The 23432-nt window shown below is 44.7% G+C and overlaps 1 protein-coding gene across 1 annotated transcript in view; it reads left to right on the top strand.

The window, feature by feature from the left end:
- The window catches only part of LOC121004454 (serine/threonine-protein kinase mTOR-like), a 166647-nt gene that overhangs the window by 130090 nt on the left and 13125 nt on the right, over positions 1-23432 (top strand). The window contains exons 42-45 of the mRNA XM_040436677.1: positions 1337-1419; positions 1498-1570; positions 5407-5481; positions 5580-5715. Of these exons, the coding sequence (XP_040292611.1) occupies positions 1337-1419; positions 1498-1570; positions 5407-5481; positions 5580-5715 (367 nt within the window). The remainder of the gene's footprint in view (positions 1-1336; positions 1420-1497; positions 1571-5406; positions 5482-5579; positions 5716-23432) is intronic.

Genomic DNA, 23432 nt, shown 5'->3' on the forward strand with positions numbered 1-23432 from the left:
GTGAAGTACTGATCGGCTCCCCCGCACAGATGTTGTGGTCACTTGTGACTATGGCATCTGAGCTGTGAAGTACTGATCGGCTCCCCCGCACAGATGTTGTGGTCACTTGTGACTATGGCGTCCGAGCTGTGAAGTACTGATCGGCTCCCCCGCACAGATGTTGTGGTCACTTGTGACTATGGCATCTGAGCTGTGAAGTACTGATCGGCTCCCCCGCACAGATGTTGTGGTCACTTGTGACTATGGCATCTGAGCTGTGAAGTACTGATCGGCTCCCCCGCACAGATGTTGTGGTCACTTGTGACTATGGCATCTGAGCTGTGAAGTACTGATCGGCTCCCCCGCACAGATGTTGTGGTCACTTGTGACTATGGCGTCTGAGCTGTGAAGTACTGATCGGCTCCCCCGCACAGATGTTGTGGTCACTTGTGACTATGGCATCAGAGCTGTGAAGTACTGATCGGCTCCCCCACACAGATGTTGTGGTCACTTGTGACTATGGCATCTGAGCTGTGAAGTACTGATCGGCACCCCCGCACAGATGTTGTGGTCACTTGTGACTATGGCATCAGAGCTGTGAAGTTCTGATCGGCTCCCCCGCACAGATGTTGTGGTCACTTGTGACTATGGTGTCTGAGCTGTGAAGTACTGATCGGCTCCCCCGCACAGATGTTGTGGTCACTTGTGACTATGACATCAGAGCTGTGAAGTACTGATCGGCTCCCCCGCACAGATGTTGTGGTCACTTGTGACTATGGAATCAGAGCTGTGAAGTACTGATCGGCTCCCCCGCACAGATGTTGTGGTCACTTGTGACTATGGCATCTGAGCTGTGAAGTACTGATCGGCTCCCCCGCACAGATGTTGTGGTCACTTGTGACTATGGCATCTGAGCTGTGAAGTACTGATCGGCTCCCCCGCACAGATGTTGTGGTCACTTGTGACTATGGCGTCTGAGCTGTGAAGTACTGATCGGCTCCCCCGCACAGATGTTGTGGTCACTTGTGACTATGGCATCTGAGCTGTGAAGTACTGATCGGCACCCCCGCACAGATGTTGTGGTCACTTGTGACTATGGCGTCTGAGCTGTGAAGTACTGATCGGCTCCCCCGCACAGAGATCTAGGGAGCTGTTCGGACCTTCTGAAGGCAGGGCTCCATAGGAACACAGCTGCAATGTTAAATCATTGCCGTCAATGGGAGAAGGGATCAGACTGTTTAACTGTGAGCACAACCATAGTGACAGATCTGATGGGGCCCTCACACTGCATTAAGGGGAAGAAACTGCTCCAGACATTGGCCGTGGTTCTTAGTGGAAGCATTACTTTCTATTTCAGGTCTGGTTTGACAGAAGAACCAATTACACACGCTCTCTGGCAGTGATGTCCATGGTCGGGTACATCCTAGGGCTGGGTGACAGGTATGTGTGCTTTGTGTATATAAAAAGAGGCTAATATATATACAAGGAATGTTCTTCATACCGGTGGTTTTCTTGCAGACACCCCTCAAACTTCATGCTGGATCGACTCAGTGGGAAAATTATCCATATTGACTTTGGAGACTGTTTTGAGGTAATAATTTGTTTTGTCGCTGATTTTATTTCCCGGTTAACATCAACCACTTCCATTATGGCCTATTATGGCGGAACCCATTCACTACTGTGGATTTATCGTCTAGGGAAGCTCTCCAAAGTGGAGTCCGCTGACTCTTCCTCATCCATGCAGTGCATATTTGGGGTTGTAGTTCTACCACTTAGGCTGGGGTGTGCGGAGGTATGTCCTTTATTTTCTGTGTACATATCTATGGTAGTGACTTCATTTCCTCATGGTTTTTTTACATAACTTTGCCCCCCCCTTCCCAATCAGGATTATTAAAGGTTGTGCACACACCCAGAAGAGGGACCCTTAATTGCATGTCTTTGCTTAAATCTGATTAGGACTTTAAACATTAGGTAATGATATCAAATGGACAGTAAGAAAGCAGGACATATAATATGAAGCAGATGGCTGGAGGAGACCCGGGCGGATAAACATCATTAAATTGCTGAATATTAGTCGCCCATGAAGACTGCAAACACGAGTAATACAGTTCACCCCCCAGATCCTAGGCATCTGCTGTATTACCAGTTACTCCATCATGGAGACTGCAAACACAAGTAATACAGTTCACCCCCCAGATCCTAGGCATCTGCTGTATTACCAGTTACTCCTTCATGAAGACTACAAACACAAGTAATACAGTTCACCCCCAGATCCTAGGCATCTGCTGTATTACCAGTTACTCCTTCATGAAGACTGCAAACATGACCAATACAGTTCACCCCCCAGATCCTAGGCATCTGCTGTATTACCAGTTACTCCTTCATGAAGACGGCAAACATGACCAATACAGTTCACCCCCCAGATCCTAGGCATCTGCTGTATTACCAGTTACTCCTTCATGAAGACTGCAAACATGAGTAATACAGTTTACCCCCCAGATCCTAGGCATCTGCTGTATTACCAGTTACTCCTTCATGAAGACTGCAAACATGAGTAATACAGTTCACCCCCCAGATCCTAGGCATCTGCTGTATTACCAGTTACTCCTTCATGAAGACGGCAAACATGACCAATACAGTTCACCCCCCAGATCCTAGGCATCTGCTGTATTACCAGTTACTCCTTCATGAAGACTGCAAACATGAGTAATACAGTTTACCCCCCAGATCCTAGGCATCTACTGTATTACCAGTTACTCCTTCATGAAGACGGCAAACATGACCAATACAGTTCACCCCCCAGATCCTAGGCATCTGCTGTATTACCAGTTACTCCTTCATGAAGACTGCAAACATGAGTAATACAGTTTACCCCCCAGATCCTAGGCATCTGCTGTATTACCAGTTACTCCTTCATGAAGACTGCAAACATGAGTAATACAGTTCACCCCCCAGATCCTAGGCATCTGCTGTATTACCAGTTACTCCTTCATGAAGACGGCAAACATGAGCAATACAGTTCACCCCCCAGATCCTAGGCATCTGCTGTATTACTAGTTACTCCTTCATGAAGACTGCAAACATGAGTAATACAGTTCACCCCCCAGATCCTAGGCATCTGCTGTATTACCAGTTACTCCTTCATGGAGACGGCAAACATGAGCAATACAGTTCACCCCCCAGATCCTAGGTATCTGCTGTATTACCAGTTACTCCTTCATGAAGATGGCAAACATGAGTAATACAGTTCACCCCCCAGATCCTAGGTATCTGCTGTATTACCAGTTACTCCTTCATGGAGACGGCAAACACGAGCAATACAGTTCACCCCCCAGATCCTAGGCATCTGCTGTATTACCAGTTACTCCTTCATGAAGACTACAAACACGAGTAATACAGTTCACCCCCCAGATCCTAGGCATCTGCTGTATTACCAGTTACTCCTTCATGGAGACGGCAAACACGAGCAATACAGTTCACCCCCCAGATCCTAGGCATCTGCTGTATTACCAGTTACTCCTTCATGAAGACTGCAAACATGAGTAATACAGTTTACCCCCCAGATCCTAGGCATCTGCTGTATTACCAGTTACTCCTTCATGAAGACTGCAAACATGAGTAATACAGTTCACCCCCCAGATCCTAGGCATCTGCTGTATTACCAGTTACTCCTTCATAAGGACTGCAAACATGAGTAATACAGTTCACCCCCCAGATCCTAGGCATCTGCTGTATTACCAGTTACTCCTTCATGAAGACTGCAAACATGAGTAATACAGTTCACCCCCCCAGATCCTAGGCATCTGCTGTATTACCAGTTACTCCTTCATGAAGACGGCAAACACGAGTAATACAGTTCACCCCCCAGATCCTAGGCATCTGCTGTATTACCAGTTACTCCTTCATGGAGACGGCAAACATGAGCAATACAGTTCACACCCCAGATCCTAGGCATCTGCTGTATTACCAGTTACTCCTTCATGAAGACGGCAAACATGAGCAATACAGTTCACCCCCCAGATCCTAGGCATCTGCTGTATTACCAGTTACTCCTTCATGGAGACTGCAAACATGAGCAATACAGTTCACCCCCCAGATCCTAGGCATCTGCTGTATTACCAGTTACTCCTTCATGGAGACGGCAAACATGAGCAATACAGTTCACCCCCCAGATCCTAGGCATCTGCTGTATTACCAGTTACTCCTTCATGAAGACGGCAAACATGACCAATACAGTTCACCCCCCAGATCCTAGGCATCTGCTGTATTACCAGTTACTCCTTCATGGAGACGGCAAACATGAGCCATACAGTTCACCCCCCAGATCCTAGGCATCTGCTGTATTACCAGTTACTCCTTCATGAAGACGGCAAACATGAGCCATACAGTTCACCCCCCAGATCCTAGGCATCTGCTGTATTACCAGTTACTCCTTCATGAAGACGGCAAACATGAGCCATACAGTTCACCCCCCAGATCCTAGGCATCTGCTGTATTACCAGTTACTCCTTCATGAAGACTGCAAACATGAGTAATACAGTTCACCCCCCCAGATCCTAGGCATCTGCTGTATTACCAGTTACTCCATCATGAAGACGGCAAACATGAGCCATACAGTTCACCCCCAGGATCCTAGGCATCTGCTGTATTACCAGTTACTCCTTCATGAAGACGGCAAACATGAGTAATACAGTTCACCCCACCAGATCCTAGGCATCTGCTGTATTACCAGTTACTCCATCATGAAGACGGCAAACATGAGCAATACAGTTCACCCCCCAGATCCTAGGCATCTGCTGTATTACCAGTTACTCCTTCATGAAGACTGCAAACATGAGCAATACAGTTCACCCCCCAGATCCTAGGCATCTGCTGTATTACCAGTTACTCCATCATGAAGACTACAAACATGAGTAATACAGTTCACCCCCCAGATCCTAGGCATCTGCTGTATTACCAGTTACTCCATCATGAAGACGGCAAACATGAGCAATACAGTTCACCCCCCAGATCCTAGGCATCTGCTGTATTACCAGTTACTCCTTCATGAAGACTGCAAACATGAGCAATACAGTTCACCCCCCAGATCCTAGGCATCTGCTGTATTACCAGTTACTCCTTCATGAAGACTGGAAACACTAGTAATACAGTTCACCCCCCAGATCCTAGGCATCTGCTGTATTACTAGTTACTCCTTCATGAAGACTGCAAACACAAGTAATACAGTTCACCCCCCAGATCCTAGGCATCTGCTGTATTACCAGTTACTCCTTCATGAAGACGGCAAACATGAGCAATACAGTTCACCCCCCAGATCCTAGGCATCTGCTGTATTAGCAGTTACTCCTTCCTGCAGTTGCTTTCAGCAGTAGATAGTAAAATGAGAAATGTGTGCACATATACAACCAACATATTCTGTGTTTTAAGGTGGCCACAACCAGGGAAACGTTTCCAGAGAAGATCCCATTCCGGCTAACGAGAATGTTGACCAACGCTATGGAGGTGTGTATGGATAAACACAGAAGTCTGTCTCCTGTCTGTCTAACAATGATAATATCTAATATTAGATGGCGTTTCACATCCCCATGTTCTGTCCACAGGTAACCGGCCTTGATGGGAATTACCGCATTACGTGTCACACAGTAATGGAGGTATTACGAGAACACAAGGACAGTGTCATGGCCGTGCTGGAAGCTTTTGTATATGACCCTCTTCTCAATTGGAAACTTATGGACAGTAAGTAGCTCACGGGTAGTCACATCACCATCTCTATACAAATCCTGTGGCCTTCATGTCTTCTTGATGTGCTGTTGTAGCTGATGAGTAGATGGATCCCATTTGGGTGGTAGCCTGGCCATTGCTGCCGCTGTGGATGTAGCTATGGTAGAAGAAGGTCTGGTTAGTTCCCTTGATATTGCATGTATGCAGGGTACCTGATGCAGGAGTGTCTGCAGCTGCCGCATCCAGAACCAAGGGCAGGAGTGGGTCATTTCAGGTAACAGTTTAATAGTGTGGTCAGACCATTTAATTACACTGGCAACCGGGGCTTCTGAGCAATACCCAGGTTATCGCCTGAAGTCATAGCTTCCAAACTATAACTTGCTCATGCAACTAGGTGTTTGAGCAATTGCAGTCGTTTATTTACTCCATACCCACAGCTCTGTGCCATCGCTGCACCGTGGGCATGGTTTATGGCAGTATAGGCCAGCCATTGTCCATTCTGTATCTACAAGACAATTCATAGGCACTTATTCATTGTACGGTATAAAGAAAGATTCCTTATGGTTTGCAGTCATCCCGCAATCATAGTCATAGTCAGTCCCGCATGTCATAGACACACGAAACTTTGTCTTGTAAGGAGCCTTGCATCCGTCCTTTCTGTCTGTCTATATCTATCAATCTCTATTGTATCTGTTTGATATCTCATATCTGTTGATGTCTCATGTCTATCTATCTACAGTGCCTTGAAAAAGTATTCATACCCCTTAAACTTTTCCACATTTTGTCATGTTACACCCTCAAACCTAAGTTTATTTTATTGGGATTTTATGAGATGGACAAATCACATAAAATTATTATTTTCAGATTTTTATTTATTAAAAATCTTGAAAACCATGTATCATTTTCTTTTGCAGAATCCGGCAGTGTCCAGCAAACCTTACTGATAATGCAACCATCTGCATCCGTTATGAACGGATCCGGTTGTATTATCTTTAAAGGGAACCACCTGTCACCTCCAAAAACTATCCCAAGCCGCCAGCAGCGTGTTTCCGACAATCAAGGCAGATGAAGCTCAGAAAACGTTATTTTATCCCCTGCCGGTGCGCTTCTGTAGACAAGCTTGCCAAGTCACGGGGGCAGCGGCGTCCTCGCTTCAAGTCACGTAACCACGCTCCCTTCTCTGTGACTGACAGCGCTTATGCACCAGAGTTCGGCTGCCTTTGCCGAACAGCCGACTGTCAGTCACAGGGAAGGGGTCGTGGTCACCGTGACTTGAAGCGAGGAGGCCGCTGCCCCCGTGACTGCAAGCATGTGCAGAGAAGCGCGCCGGCAGGAGATAAAGGAACGTTTTCTGAGCTTCTGCTTCATCTGCCTTCAGGAAGAAAATGATCATCGAAAATACGCTGCTTGCTACTCTCAGGTACTGCTGGCAGCTTTGGATGGTTTTTGGAGGTAACGTCATGGCCAAGACAGATCCGTCATGAACTCCATTGAAAGTCAATGGGAGACGGATCCGTTTTCTATTGTCAGATTGTGTCAGAGAAAACAGATCCGTCCCCATTGACTTGCATAGTGGTTCATGACGGATCCGTCTTGCTCCACATCTCAGGACGGAGAGCAAACCGCAGCACGCTGCTCTCCGGTATGAGAACAGAACGGAATGCATTTTGGAGCGCTCCGTTCTGTTCAGTTACATTTAGTCCCCATTGACAATGAATGGGGACAAAATGGAAGTTTTTTTTTCCAGTATTGAGACCCTATGACGGATCTCAATACCGGAAAACATTAACGCTAGTGTGAAATTAATGCGCATGCGCCGGCTTCGCGCTGTTAGCCGGCGCATGTGCAATAGTTACTGTGATGCCGTACAAGTAATGGGCCGTACGTGCGCTGGCCGACGGACTGAGTGCGCAGGCGCGGGATCTCGGCGAAACAACAAGTTAGTAGATGGGCGGTCAGAGGGAAAGGATGGGCGGCGGAGGGAAGCGAAGAAAAGGCTGAGCTAGCTGGGCACCTACGAGGGCACTTGCGAGCCCTCATTTGCATATGCTACTAAGAGGATTTTTGCCGGTTTTATAAGTCCAGGATTGATGCTAAAGGTAACGTTTTTATTAACTGTAAGGATGCTAGGGAGCTATGGGAAGGGTTAAAAAGGTGAAATGTTGATGACAGACTCCCTTTAACCTCTGCTCTGTGAGCTGTAATGGAAAGTTTTAATTCTTTGTGTGCGGGAGAGGGCTCTGGTGATTCTGTGATTTTAGAACATGATGCATTCGCGATTTCTTCGTATTGCCGAGATCGCGAAGCGTCACAGGAATGAGTAGAGAAGTAACTGACTTCCTGTTCAGTGTCAGCTGGAGATGAGACTGCTGGTCACGTGACACAGCTGAGGGTCAGAAGGGAGGTTATAACTCACAGATCACAACATGCACCTTTCTAACAGCTCAGAGAATGAACATTTGTGTGGGAGTAACGTGAAGAAATGTGAAAAAGTTCAAGGGAAATCTATCTATTCATCCGTCTGTCTGTCTATCCATCTGTCTGTCTATCCATCTGTTGGTATCTCATATCTGTCTGTCGGTCTATCTTATATCTGTTGTCATCTCATGTCTATGTAGTCTATCTTTTGGTATCTCATATCTGGCTCATATTTGTTGGTATATCATGTCTAGCTGTCTACCTATCTGATATCTGTTGGTATCTCATATCTTTCGGACTATCCTATATCTGCTGTTATCTCATCTCTATCTTTTGGTATCTCATATCTGACTCGTATCAGTTGGTATCTCATATCTGTTGGAATCTTGTATCTGACTCGTATCTGTTGGTATCTCAAGTCTGTCTCCTATCTGTTTGTATCTTTTATCTGTCTGTCTATTTAGCTTATACCTGTGTGTACAGAACACAAGGAAGATTCCTATTGAATGACAGCAAGCAGAGATCTAGAGAGCTGTGAGGAATTATTACAAAAAAGCAATTGTCTTAACATAAAAAGACTTTTTTACAAGAAAGCCCCCCCAGTGACCAGCAGATCATGGTGGGCGCAGTTCGGAGAAGCCACATTTGCCACACCCTTGGAAGCCAAATAATGACTCCTCTCGATGAGTTCCTTTAGATGTCTCCATGCTGATTTGCATGATCATAAGAGTCAAATTGTCACCCAGCCTCCACCACTGTCTATATAATAATCTTTTCGCAGCATGTTGCGGTATTATGTCCGGCCAAAACGCCGTTCAGCGACTGAACTGAAGCCATACTGATGCAAACTGAACGGATTTCTATCCCTTCAGAATGCATGGGGATATGCCTGATCAGTTCTTTTCCGGCATAGAGCCCCTTTGACGGAACTCAGTGCCGGAAAAGAATAACGCAAGTGTGAAAGTACCCTAACTAAAACAGAAATGTCAGGAGAGGTTACAGGACCTCTTAACCCCTTTGGGACTCAGCCTTATTTCACCTTAAGGACCAGGCCATTTTTTGCAAATCTGACCAGTGTCACTTTAAGTGGTGATAACTTTAAAACGCTTTGACTTATCCAGGCCATTCTGAGATTGTTTTTTCATCACATATTGTACTTCATGACACTGGTAAAATGAAGTAAAAAAAAAAAACATTTTTATTTATAAAAAAATACCAAATTTACCAAAAATGAAGTAAAAAAGTTTCAATTTCTCTACTTTTATAATACATAGTAATACCTCCAAAAATAGTTATGACTTTACATTCCCCATATGTCTACTTCATGTTTGGATCATTTTGGGAATGATATTTTATTTTTTGGGGATGTTACAAGGCTTAGAAGTTTAGAAGCAAATCTTGAAATTTTTCCGAAATTTTCAAAAACCCAATTTTTATGGACCAGTTCAGGTCTGAAGTCACTTTGCGAGGCTTACATAATAGAAACCACCCAAAGACGACCCAATTCTAGAAACTACACCCCTCAAGGTATTCAAAACTGATGTTACAAACTTTGTTAACCCTTTAGGTGTTCCACAAGAATTAATGGAAAATAGAGATACAATTTCAAAATTTCACTTTTTTGGCAGATTTTCCATTTTAATAATTTTTTTACAGTTACAGAGCAAGGGTTAACAGTAGGGATCGACCGATTATCGGTTTGGCCGATATTATCGGCCGATATTGAGGATTTTGAACGTTATCGGTATCGGCATCTATTTTGGCGATATTCCGATAACGTGTGGGGAACACAGATCGCGCTGCTCTCAGCGCGTTCTGTGTTCCCTTCGCAGCACAGGGGAGAAGGAAGCAGTGTCTCCTCCCCCTGTGCTGCTGCTGCTGCCGCCAATAGCAGGAGAGAAGACAAGAGGAGGGGAGGGGATGTGGCCGCTGCGCCACCAATGAAGATAAGCCTTTCATTCATTCATATACAGGAGGCGGGAGCTGGCTGCAGAATCACATAGCCGGCTCCCGGCCTCTATGAGCGATAGCTGCGGTCCGCGGTAGTTAACTCCTCAGGTGCAGCGGATCGCAGCTACTTGTCATAGAGGTCGGGAGCCGGCTATGTGATTCTGCAGCCAGCTCCCGCCTCCTGTATATGAATGATTGAGAGACTTATCTTCATTGGTGGCGCAGTGCGCCCCCCCCCCCCCAGTATTACTCATTGGTGGCAGTGGCCACAGGATCCCCTCTCCCCTGCTCCTCCGATCGGAGCCCCAGCTGTGTAAGCCTGGGGCTCCGATCGGTTACCATGGCAGCCAGGACGCTATTGAAGCCCTGGCTGCCATAGTCAGCTCCATGCTGCTGTGTGCACAAAGCACAGAGCAGCAGGGACAGTGTGAGATCCTATTCCCCCTGATAGAGATCTATCAGGGGGAATAGGACAAGGGTTCTAGTCCCTAAGGGGGCTAAAAGTTAGTAAAAAAAAAAAAACACAAAAATATTAAGTATAAATGATAAAGACTTATAAAAAAAAAATACACATTAACAATAAACAAAAAAATACACATTAACAATAAACATATTAATTTTCAGCAGATTTGTGTAGGAATTTTTTTTTTTTCTCAAAAATGAAAATTCCCAGAATATCTGTATAAATTATCGGCTATCGGCCTGAAAGTTCACAAATTATCGGTATCGGTATCGGCCCTAAAAAATCAATATCGGTCGATCCCTAGTTAACAGCCAAACAAAACTCAATGTTTATTTCCCGGATTCTGTAGTTTACAGAAACACCTCATATGTGGTCGTAAACTACTGTACGGGCACACGGCAGGAATGCCATACGGTTTTTGGAAGCCAGATTTTGCTGGACTGGTTTTTTTGACACCATGTCCCATTTGAAGCCCCCCTGATGCACCCCTAGAGTAGAAACGCCATAAAAGTGATCCCATCTAAGAAACTACACCCCCCAAGGTATTCAAAACTTATTTTGCAAACGTCGTTAACCCTTTAGGTGTTCCACAAGAGTTATTGGCAAATGGAGATGAAATTTCTGAATTTCAATTTTTGGGCAAATTTTCCATTTTAATCCATTTTTTCCAGTAACAAAGCAAGGGTTAACAGCCAAACAAAACTCATTATTTATGGCCCTGATTCTGTAGTTTACAGAAACACCCCATATGTGGTCGTAAACTGCTGTACGGGCACACGGCAGGGCGCAGAAGAAAAGGAATGCCATACGGTTTTTGGAAGGCAGATTTTTCTGGACTGGTTTTTTCACACCATGTCCCATTTGAAGCCCCCCTGATGCACCCCTAGAGTAGAAACTCCAAAAAAGTGACCCCATTTTAGAAACTACAGGATAGGGTGGCAGTATTGTTAGGGTACATATGATTTTTGGTTGCTCTATATTACACTTTTTTTGAGGCAAGGTAACAAGAAATAGCTGTTTTGGCACCGTTTTTATTTTTTGTTATTTACAACATTCATCTGACAGGTTAGATCATGTGATATTTTTATAGAGCAGGTTGTCACGGATGCGGCGATACCTAATATGTATACTTTTTTTTATTTATGTAAGTTTTAGACAATGATTTTTTAGAAAAAAATAAAAAATCATGCTTTAGTGTTTCCATATTCTGAAAGCTATAGTTTTTTCAGTTTTTGGGCGATAATCTTAGGTAGGGTCTGATTTTTTGCGGGATGAGATGACGGTTTTATTGGCACTATTTTGGGGTGCGTGTGAGTTTTTGATCGCTTGCTATTACACTTTTTGTGATGTAAGGTGACAAAAAATGGTTTATTTAGCATAGTTTTTATTTTTTACGGTGTTCATCTGAGGGGTTAGGTCATGTGATATTTTTATAGAGCCGGTCGATACGGACGCAGCGATACCTAATATGTATACTTTTTTTTTATTTATGTAAGTTTTACACAATGATTTCATTTTTGAAGCAAAAAAAAAATCATATTTTAGTGTCTCCATATTCTGAAAGCTATAGTTTTTTCAGTTTTTGGGCAATAATCTTAGGTAGGGTCTCATTTTTTGCGGGATGAGATGACGGTTAGATTGGTACTATTTTGGTGGGCAAACGCCTTTTTGATCGCTTGCTGTTGTACTTTTTGTGATGTAAGGTGACAAAAAAATTGTTTATTTAGCACAGTTTTTATTTTTTACGGTGTTCATCTGAGGGGTTAGGTCATGTGATATGTTTATAGTGCCGGTCGATACAGACGCGGCGATACCTAATATGTATACTTTTTTTTATTTATGTAAGTTTTACACAATGATTTTAATTTTTTTTTTAGGGCTCTTTCACACTTGCGTTCTTGTCTTCCGGCATAGAGTTCCGTCGTCGGGGCTCTATGCCGGAAGAATCCTGATCAGGATTATCCTAATGCATTCTGAATGGAGAGTAATCCGTTCAGGATGCATCAGGATGTCTTCAGTTCCGGTACGGAACGTTTGTTGGCCGGAGAAAATACCGCAGCATGCTGCGCTTTTTGCTCCGGCCAAAAATCCGGAACACTTGCCGCAAGGCCGGATCCGGAATTAATGCCCATTGGAAGGCATTGATCCGGATCCGGCCTTAAGCTAAACGTCGTTTCGGCGCATTGCCGGAGCCGACATTTAGCTTTTTCAGAGTGGTTACCATGGCTGCCGGGACGCTAAAGTCCTGACAGCCATGGTAAGTGTAGCGGGGAGCGGGGGAGCAGTGTACTTACCGTCCGTGCAGCTCCCCGGGCGCTCCAGAGTGACGTCAGGGCGCCCCAAGCGCAAGGATCACGTGATCGCATGGATCACGTCATCCATGCGCATGGGGCGCTCTGACGTCATTCTGGAGCGCCCCGGGAGCCGCACGGACTGTAAGTATACCGCTCCCCCGCTCCCCGCTCCTACTATGGCAACCAGGACTTTAATAGCGTCCTGGGTGCCATAGTAACACTGAAAGCATTTGGAAGACGGTTCCGTCTTCAAATGCTTTCAGTACACTTGCGTTTTTCCGGATCCGGAGTGTAATTCCGGCAAGTGGAGTACACGCCGGATCCGGACAACGCAAGTGTGAAAGAGGCCTTACTTTATTTGGGGAAAATGACGTTTTTGTTTATTTAACTTTGAATTTTTGGGGTGGAAAACTTTATTTAAAAAAATTAATAAATTCACTTTATTTTTTGTCCCACTTTTGGACTTGAACTTTTGGGGGTCTAATCCTTTACAATGCATTCCAATACTTCTGTATTGGAATGCATTGGCTGTATAAGTGATACACTGTGTATTACTCATAAAGCTTCCGGCCTGTGAGATCCAGGGGGCTGGATCTCACAGGCTCGTCACCAGAAGGCAGCAGTGATGCCTCAGGAAGGTATCGCGCTGCCTCCATGCCATCGGGTCCCCCCTACAGCTCCATGGCGACCCGATGGCACCGCCGCCACACCAGGTAAAAGCCGCAAACCGCAGATTTGAATTGACCTGTGGTTTGTGGCGATCACCTACACGGGGGGGGGGGGTCACGGGACCCCCCCCGCGCATTTAGCCGAGGTGCCTGCTCAATGATTTGAGTAAGCACCGGGTTCTGATCACCGCCCGCCGGGCGGCGGTGATCAGAACAACACATGCCGTACCGGTACGTCATGTGTCCTGAAGAGGTTAAAGGGGTTGTCCGGGTTCATAGATGAACCCGGATTTACCCATCTTTTCACCCAGACAGCCTCACTAAGATGAGCATCGGAGCATTTCATGGATCGCGCAGGGCTGGCAGGCGCAGCACTATGAAGTGCCTTTTGTGCTGTGGCATTATAAGAATTTTGATATCTCTAACATTTTAGTCCAACCAGACTGTTACTCTGTAATTCCTCTAGCGCCGTTCTATGGAAACAGTAGGTTTAAAGAGCACACCAAATGCTTGAAATAACTTCTTTATTAACTTTTCTTCCATATATAACACTGCCGCCTCCGCAGCAGATAGTCCATGTACAAAACACGTGTTGAATAAAGTATCAAAGAATGGCGATATGCATAAGATGGTGGTTCAACTGTTCAATCTTGTCATTCAACATAAAATGGTGGATATATTTCTCTCTTCAGCATCTGTACTCTCACTTTAAGTTATTTAAGCACTTTATGATCTCTCTGAGAGGTATATCTGTTGCTCTACTTGGTTTGCAGTTAGCTTTCTATGACTCAGTATGATCTGGTAATTGCAATATGGAATTTGTATGGAATTTGCAATTGGTCGCAATTTGGTGGAACTGTAAGTAAACACACATATAAGTGGTTCAGTATACAGTTCTAATCACAATACGAACATTATATAACTGTTCTAAATACCTATTTTGGCCTCTCTGCTTCCATAAAACACAGCTCTTAGTTGAGTGAATGTCTGTTCAGCAATCTCTCCTCTGGTGTAATGATTCTAGCAGCTCCTGCTAGGGGAATTTCCGACACAGGCTGTGTGTGAGGCTGGCTGTGATTGGTCAAAACTCCTGCTGTGTGTGAGGCTGGTTGTGATTGGTCAAGACTCCAGCTTATCTCTATGCTTTCTGTTGTGTCTCCTGTGTCATTAAGCTATTCATATAATGAATCTTAAAGGCACATTATCTTTTCTGCTTCTGTGAACACAATATATAACTTTTATATTGTTATATGACATCCAAACATGAAGTCACAGTAAATAACTCTGCTTTTCTCTTTAACACACAAACATAGGAACTGTATTAAGGTTATTGGCAGGTCTAGCTGTATAAACACACAAGCTATATTAGCAACCTAGGACAGGTCTTAGCTGGCCAGCTACACTCCCACCAAAATTACCTATAATTCTATGTTCTTAGTGGTAGAACTTAAACATGAATTTGAGGAATTTTCCATCAGGTTCTCAACTCTTAAGTGTCTTTTATCACTCTCCCACCGTGGCCTCAAATTTTCAGATATGGGTTCATCCCATCCTAACTTCTGTCTGCATAATTCTTGCAGTATTTCTTTTGCTCTGAAGATTACTGTGGCCAAGAATCCCAATGGATCATATATAGAAGCCACTGCGGAAAGAATGGTTCGTCTAGTTGCAACTTTCTCTTCCATAGATACTTCAGAGAAGAACTTATCATTGAAAAAATGTGTGGGATTGGGTCAGCACAACCCGTATGTAGGTGCATATCACTATGGCGAAATACATATACAAACGGAAAATGCAAATGTGATCGCACACTACATCCAGCACTCTGCCCTGCCTCCATGCTGGATGAGACATTGGTGTACATTTTGGCCAAAGCGTAATAAGCCACTCACCGCGTCAAGGTCGTCTCATTTGAGTGGTCCCTAACACTAGTTCCTACCTGTTCATGGGCCATGACAGCCACACAAAGTCCAGGGAATGCAGGTCAGCATGCAAGCCAAGCACACTCTGCTTTTAACCCGTCCGGTGCCATTACAGCTTTCATCGGATCCAGGGATGCAAGTACCAACATGCATGCTGAGCCCACCATATACTTCTCCTGGAGCCAAATGGCTACTGGTAGGTTCTATATAAGCAGACTCAGTTTTATACTGACTTTAAAACCAGCCTCCAGGACAGATTGACTGGTCAGGTGTGCATGACTCAAAGGAGATCGCCACGCCTCCAATATATACTACAAAGAAAAAATGTGGGGGATTGAACTTATCATTCTCTACATTCCAACCCAATCCAAGTTTTGAACTGGAAGATGATCATAATTGAGATCTACATTCTTCATTGTGGATGCACGTTCAGAGTCACTGATGGATTCCAGTACCTCTTTGTTGTTTGAGATTAATTTAAGAAGGCGCATGTTTCCTCTTGCGCATAACTCTTGGCTTTCTTCAATAGTTTGATTGCAGATTCTGTCGACTCTAGACTTATAAGACCATCATCTACATCAAAGTTTTTCTTCAGAAAATTTGCTGCTGAAAGGCAATCCTTTTCATTCTGATTGCCCAGGTACTTCATACCATAATTGGCGCAACCTGGAGATGATGCTGCTCCAAACAAGTGTACTTTCACTCTGTATTCTGTTGGCTCTGTATCTGTATCTCCGTCCTCCTACCATAGGAACCTCAGGAAGTCTCTATCTTCCTTCTTCACATGAAACTGGTGGAACATCTTTTCAACTTCACACATTATCGCAACGGGATACTTTTTCAATCTATAGAGTACTCCAGGCAGAGTGTAAGATCTGGTCTTTTTAGTAGATGATCATTCAATGCAACACCGTCATACTTTGCTGAGCAATCAAATACTACTCTAATCTTATCTGGTTTCTTTGAGTGGTAAACACTTTGATGTGGGATGTACCACACTTCTCCTCCTTTAGGTTGGTTATTAACTTTCTCTGCATGTCCTTCTTCGAGGATGCCTTCCATGAATTTCAAATAATCATTCTTGAGTTTGGGATCTCTTCCCATCCTTTTCTTCAAACATTTCAATCTTGCTAGGGCAAGATTTCTGTTATTTGGCAGACGAGGTCGCTTTCTAAAAGGTAAGGGTATTTCAAGATGACCTTGTTGATTCCGCTGAATACTTTCTTCTAGAGTGTGTACGAACTTTATGTCTTCTTGGTATACACTCTTTTCTTTAGAACTTATGTCTCCAAAGTCTGATTCAAGGATCTTGATTACTTTTGCTGGACTTACAGTTGGTAACTCTTGGACAGATATTCGATGACACAATCCTGTCACCTGCCTTGAGTTTGCGATCTGCTGTTTTCCTCCAACACCCCCCCATCCTAGATCAGTTTGAACAGCGTAGGGTTCGCCCTTTCCTCCTGTGATTACCTTTCGTGGTACCAAGGCTTCGGGACAATCGTAACCTATCAACAGTCCAACACCAAACTCCTTCAGCGAGCACATTTCATGAGATATGACAGATAGGTGCTCCCATTTATTGGCTGTTTGACAGGTAGGTATGCAATCTTGATCTAGAGGTATATCATCTTTTGTATAAGCTGGAGGTAAATCTAATGTGAAGTTTGAATGAAGTCTTCTAAGTCCTTTGACTGTACACGAATGTGTCTCTTCCTGTCATTGTGGTGAGTTTGAGCTTCACTGGTTCTGTAGCCATTTGTAATTTCTTGCAGATTTCTTGATCAATGAAGGTGACATCACTCTGGGCATCCAGTAGCGCATAGGCGTATACCTTCTTGTTCCTCCTTTTAGGATTTGAAATGCAAACTGGTACAACCATTGATGTGCCGTTGCTTTCTCCTTCTCTCACTCTGCAAGAGAATACCAATACTTTCTTTCCTTCCTCAGTATCTTTAGGTATTGAGGATTTCTGTTTCTTTGGACGTTCTTCATGTAGTGGTGTAGGATGGCGTCCTTTGCAAACGCTGCATGTGACCTTTTCTTACACTCCTTAGAAACATGGCCTTTTCTCAGACATCCAAAACACAGTTGGTTATCAAGTACAAATTTCTTCTTTTCTTCTGGGGACTTCTTCAATTGTTGGCACTTGTGTATGGAGTGGTTCTCTCCACAGAACATACACTCGAAGGTAGTCTGAAGATTTGTCGTTCTGTCTCTCTACTGATCCCAGTAGTGACTTTGAACTTGCTCTCATAGGTATCTGGACCTTTAGCTGCTGCGTTAGTTGCAAAGCTAGTTGCTCTTGCGCGTCTTATCTCTCTTGCAGGCCTTTCTTTTAAGGATTTTAAGACATAAGATGATGTTACCGGATTACATGCTATCCGTGCTTCCTTATTGATGAACTCGGAGAACTCTTTAAAACTTGGGAGGTTCTTGCCTAGATCTAACTGTTCAGTCCCATAGTGATTCCATCTAGAAGCCACTTCTTCAGGTAGCTTGGCTAGCATCCTGTGGTTTTCTTGATAGTCGTTCTTCCAGTCCATGAACATGTGGGATTGCATTGCTGCATGCTTGCAGGAAGTCACCATACTTTTGGAGTCTGAAGTGTACTTTAGGACCTATTTTAGGCCAGTTATTCAGTTTCTCTCTAAAGGCTCTTTGTACTAAGAAAGGATGACCATATCTTGCATTCAATTTTTCCTAAGCTTGTTTGTAGGGTTCTTCGTCTTTTCTATAGAAGTTACCTTCAAGAACTTCCTTTGCTTCCCCACCAACATATCTCTGAAGATAGAATAACCTGTCGACTGGACTGAAGCAATGATGCTCCATGATCATTTAAAAGCCTGCCTTCCACTCTATGAACTTCAGTACTGAAAATACAGTAGGTTCCGGAACGGGAAGTCTAGCGAGGACTGTTCTCTGTTGTCTTGGTGGGACAATAGTTATAACATTCTCCTGACCGTTGCCGTGACACCTAGGGATAGAATCTCCGGGTTCTATTTTCTCACTTAGTTCTGAATTATGTGAGTCCTTTTCTTTATCTTTTCTGGTAGAGACAAAGGGTAAATTTACACACCTTTTTCCTAACACTAGACTAGGCCTCTCTTTGTCTTTCTGAGCAGGGATGGAAGGATAATGACTTATTTCCTCACTAAGTGCTGGAGATTTCCTTTCATTCTCTTGAGCATATGAAGGAAAATAGGAGTCTTTTTCTTCACTTAGTACAGATTTGAACCTATAACTACTCTGACTCATATCCTCCTCGTATACTCTGAGTCTGGCTTCTATAACAGGGGTGTGGAAATAAATAAAAAAAACTACTTGTCGAAGGACTAAAGCGGGGGCTTAATCTACTTGTCCTGATACATATTTTAAATCAAAACCATATTTCCATGCACCGCCACGCTTCCTTATGCAGGGAAGTGGCTGGCTTGCGTTCCAGTCTTTGTGGTGTGAAATGACTCTAAGTTTAGTCCTCGTTCACACCAGATGATTCTGTCCAGAATGCACTACATCGCGGCCGGCTCACTATGTTGTGGGGCAGTAGGGGGCGTGACGGTCCATTGAAGTGAATGGCACCGTAGCCACAGCCGCAGGCGATCGGATGCACGGGATCGCAGTGCACAATTATTCCTGAGGTCCGGTCAAAATGCTGCTTGTTTGGACTGGACCGCAGGCATAATGTGCCTTGCGATCCTGTGCAGCCGACCGCATTGCAGACGTTAGGCATGGTTATGGTGCCAATCACTTCAACAGACCACTACGCCCCCTCCTGCCCCACAATATATGTGGTAAGTTTCCACTGGACTTGGAGGTCGAGTGGAAGGATGGACGGTAGGCGCAAAAACGCAACCAGAGTTTTGCAAACCAATAGGTTTTTATTGTTAATGTGACAACGCGTTTCGAGGTTCAGCAGACCCCTTTTTCAAGTCGGTGAAGATGCGGCTGGTGGAGAGAGCCCTGCTACCAGCTTCTGGCACGTGCGGCGTCCAGATGCATCTGGACGCCGCACGTGCCAGAAGCTGGTAGCAGGGCTCTCTCCACCAGCCGCATCTTCACCGACTTGAAAAAGGGGTCCGCTGAACCCCGAAACGCGTTGTCACATTAACAATAAAAACCTATTGGTTTGCAAAACTTTGGTTGCGTTTTTGCGCCTACCATCCATCCTTCCACTCGACCTCCAAGTCCAGTAGACCCTTACCACATACACTGACCCAGACGGCGGCTTGGCCCCCGCCAGAGGTGAACACGGACGGAATCGGCAGCACCAACCAGCTAAACTCAATCACTATTACCCGCCTCCATTACAGTTGCACCGAATCTTAGGTGCAACAATAACAGGTGAGCAGAACCACTTTTCCTGTATTTGGAGGCTTGTTTCTGAACTTACTCACCCTATGAGCGCCTTTTTCTTCCCTTTGCCAAACTTTGCCCCACAATATAGTTAGCCGGCCGCAATGCGGTGCAGTGCATTCTGGACAGAATCAGGCTGGAACGCACTGCCTGGATTTGAACGAGGCCTTAATGTGATCACAGCAATTAGTTTAGTGCATACTCTTGCTCTTAGCACATTACTACCCGTACCTCTAGGTGGTTTAGGCAAATTAGCTGATGATGAGGCATGGAAAGGACCCCCCTCACCTTCCCAGTTTGACAACACCTGCAGAAAGGGGGTCCTCCGAGGGATGCTGGCAGAGTTGAGAGTTTTATCAATGCCCCTGGCTCTGTAACGGCTCCTCCCCCAAGCCGGAGACGTGACAGAACCTTTCACTGCTCCACCCCTCCAGCTCTGTCATTTCTTCTTCCCCACGCTGTGCCTCCATTTCAGCTTCCATCTGATGGCACTGTGCATCCTTTTCAGCCATTAGTTGACGCTGTGCCTTGATGGCAGCTTCCATTTCAATTTCTGCTCTTTTGACAGCAAGTTGTTTAGCTAATTCCTTTCTTTTGGCTGAAGTACTTGAGGACTCTGATATATGGCTGGCACTTCTGCTAGCCAAGGAAGTCACACTTGAGATTGTGGTTCCCACTAAGGACCTTGCATAGTTTCTCATATAAAGCTCGTTCATTCTCTGTCACGGGTAGTACGGGGAAAGAAGGACAACCAAAAGGGAACCACAACAAAACAACAACAGACTAGGCACCAAACCTAGGGAAAAGAGGTCACCTCCTAGCAATCCCTGAATATCTCTCCCTAAGCTGCTATCAACATGTGCAAATCTCAAATATAGAAATGCACATGCACCGGAACCTGAGACTGCAAAAACACTGCACCAAACCCACAGCTTAGGGAACAGGGAAAGAGGCAACCGGCTCTTTCCAAACTGAAGAAGCTAGTGTCTTCCTTAGGCCTAGTCAGAACAGACACAACATGAAAGGGAAAAGTACTTAACTTGAGAAGCAACTGGAACAGGAGAACCGCCACACAAGCTGAGCACTCCACAGAAGAGCTATTAGCCGCAGGGAAACCAGAGAGAGGCGGAACATATAAAGAGCCACCTGACTGATAATGAGCAACACCTGCGATAGGGGGGAAACCTGTCAGCAACAATGAAAACAATAGAGATCTGTCAGATCGACTCCTGAGTCTTCCGTCAATCTGAACTTCTAAGATCTCTCCCAGAGCCGGCGGTGACATTCTCCTTCTTGCTTTAACTTCGTCATAGTTTTCTGCAGATGATAGTTCTCTCATGAGCTTTACCAAATCTTTATTGACCGCAGTATATGTGTCCATGTTCCTTACAATGTCCTGGGAAGGTGTCGTAAACGACCGCATGTTGACATATGCTGCCATAAGCTCTGATTCAGATTCTTCTACCGTCTCTACCATCTCACTCAAGTTCCTTTTTATACTCTTTTGCTTTAGCTTTCTACAAATGTCTTTAATGTATGATTTCCATCTGTCATACATCCGGGTGAACTTTTTCCCTTTCAATGCTGCTTCTTGCTCCAAATTTTCCAGCATATTTGAGGTCGGTTTTCTGGCACGTGATGAATGTCTTAGTTTATTTGTTTGGGCTATATTTGCTTGAGGCAAGACTATTGTTGCATTAGACTCTTCTGACTCTGAGGTTCTCTTGGTCTTCCCCCTCTACTCTATCTATCTTTGTATCCTCTAACAGGTGCATGGTTATACTAGTCTCAGACATTTTACTTTAAATACTATAACAATTAATACGAATATTAAAAGACCTTTCACTTTAAGCGCAATATTGATAAATGCAGAAATAAATGACTTTCACTTTTAAAACTTTAGAGTCCGTGTACTACAAACTGTCCTTTGTTTTATTTTAAAGTCTTTTATTCCTGAACACGAAAAATTTCTCTTTATGCCAAAACCTATGTGCAATGATAAATAATAAAAAGAAAGCTCTGACCTTATTCTGAAGAGCAGGAACAAATCTCAGTCTTTAAAAGAGACGTGTCTTTTCTAGCTGTGATGCGATGCTCTGCGCTGACTTGCGATGCTCTGCACTGACTTGCGATGCTCTGCGCTGACTTGCGATGCTCTGCGATGTCTTGCAATGCTCTGTGATGTCTTGCGATGCTCTGCGCTGACTTGCCAAGCTTTATGCAGACTTGTGATGCGCTGGCTCGGATACGCTGCAGCAGGCTTTGGGCCTCGTGGCGGGAAACTAGCTGGCTGCAGTACGTGACCTCTTCGTGGATAACGGTGCGGGCACTCTAGCTCTGGACTTTGGCCTCCCACCATGCGTCTCTTTCTCTCTCTAGGGATCGCAGGAGGTTTGGCGCTCTTTCTTTGACTATCTTGCCTTTGCCGTTCTGCCACTTTAAGTGTCGGCTGCAGTTTGACTAATGCACACGTTCTATGACCTCTATGGTAGCTCCGCTGAGATGTCTTTGCTTGCTCACTCAGGGAACAGTTGCTTAGCGGCGATATATGTTAGCACTCCGCTGCTCTAATGCGCTATTTACTGTGCAAGTTGAGGAGCGCTATCGCTTCGCCCTCTGAGGGCAATAGTTCCAATGTGGCAGGCGCAGCACTATGAAGTGCCTTTTGCGCTGTGGCATTATAAGAATTTTGACATCTCTAACTTTTTAGTCCAACCAGACTGTCTGTTACTCTGTAATTCTTCTAGCGCCGTTCTATGGAAACAGTAGGTTTAAAGAGCACACCAAATGCTTGAAATAACTTCTTTATTAACTTCAACTTTTCTTCATATAACACTGCCGCCTCCGCAGCAGATAGTCCATGTACAAAACATGTGTTGAAAAGATATCACAAAATGGCGGTATGCATAAGATGGTGGTTCAACTGTTCAATCTTGTCATTCAACATAAAATGGTGGATATATAGGGCAGCTACACAGGGCAAGGGCTTGTTTGTTTACCTAGGCACACTGCTAGGCCGTTTTACAGGCTAGGGCAGCGCTAAAGCCCGCCCATCAGTGCCGGTGACATCACCAGGCTCACTGCTGGGTGGAAGCCTCCGCCTGGCAGCCCTAAGGAGAGCCCAGTACGTCACCGGATCTCCTGAAAATGCCTTTGCCCTGCGCGATTTAGCGCAGAGCAAAGGAGAACATCGGAACATGAAATGCTCCGATGCTCATCTTGGTGGGGCTGCCTGGGTGAAAATATGAGTATATCCGGGTTCAGCTCTGAACCCGGACAACCCCTTTAAAAAAATAAATAAATAAAAACTACTTTACATTGGCGCAGTCCAATGTGGGCAGAAAACATACAAAGCTTGGTGCTGATGTATATATCATCCTGATACTTGAAACAATGAGTGGCATCCAATGCCAGTGCTTCACAACGCCATCTCCTAATCTTTACAGGGTATGAAACAGAACATGATGTTAATCCAGCAGCCTATAAAAACTATACTATGAAGAGGAGCCCCATAAATGTCTGCATGTACACTACCAGAAAATGGGGGGAAAAGAACACTTGGAATACTTAGCGCGATTTGACAAAGTATAAAATAAACTTCTATTCATGCTTGGTCAATGATCACACAACCAAGGTGTTGCTCTGATGCGGCCATCATTTG

This window comes from Bufo bufo, chromosome 6 (assembly GCF_905171765.1).
Source record: "Bufo bufo chromosome 6, aBufBuf1.1, whole genome shotgun sequence".
NCBI classification, from domain to species: Eukaryota; Metazoa; Chordata; class Amphibia; order Anura; family Bufonidae; genus Bufo; species Bufo bufo.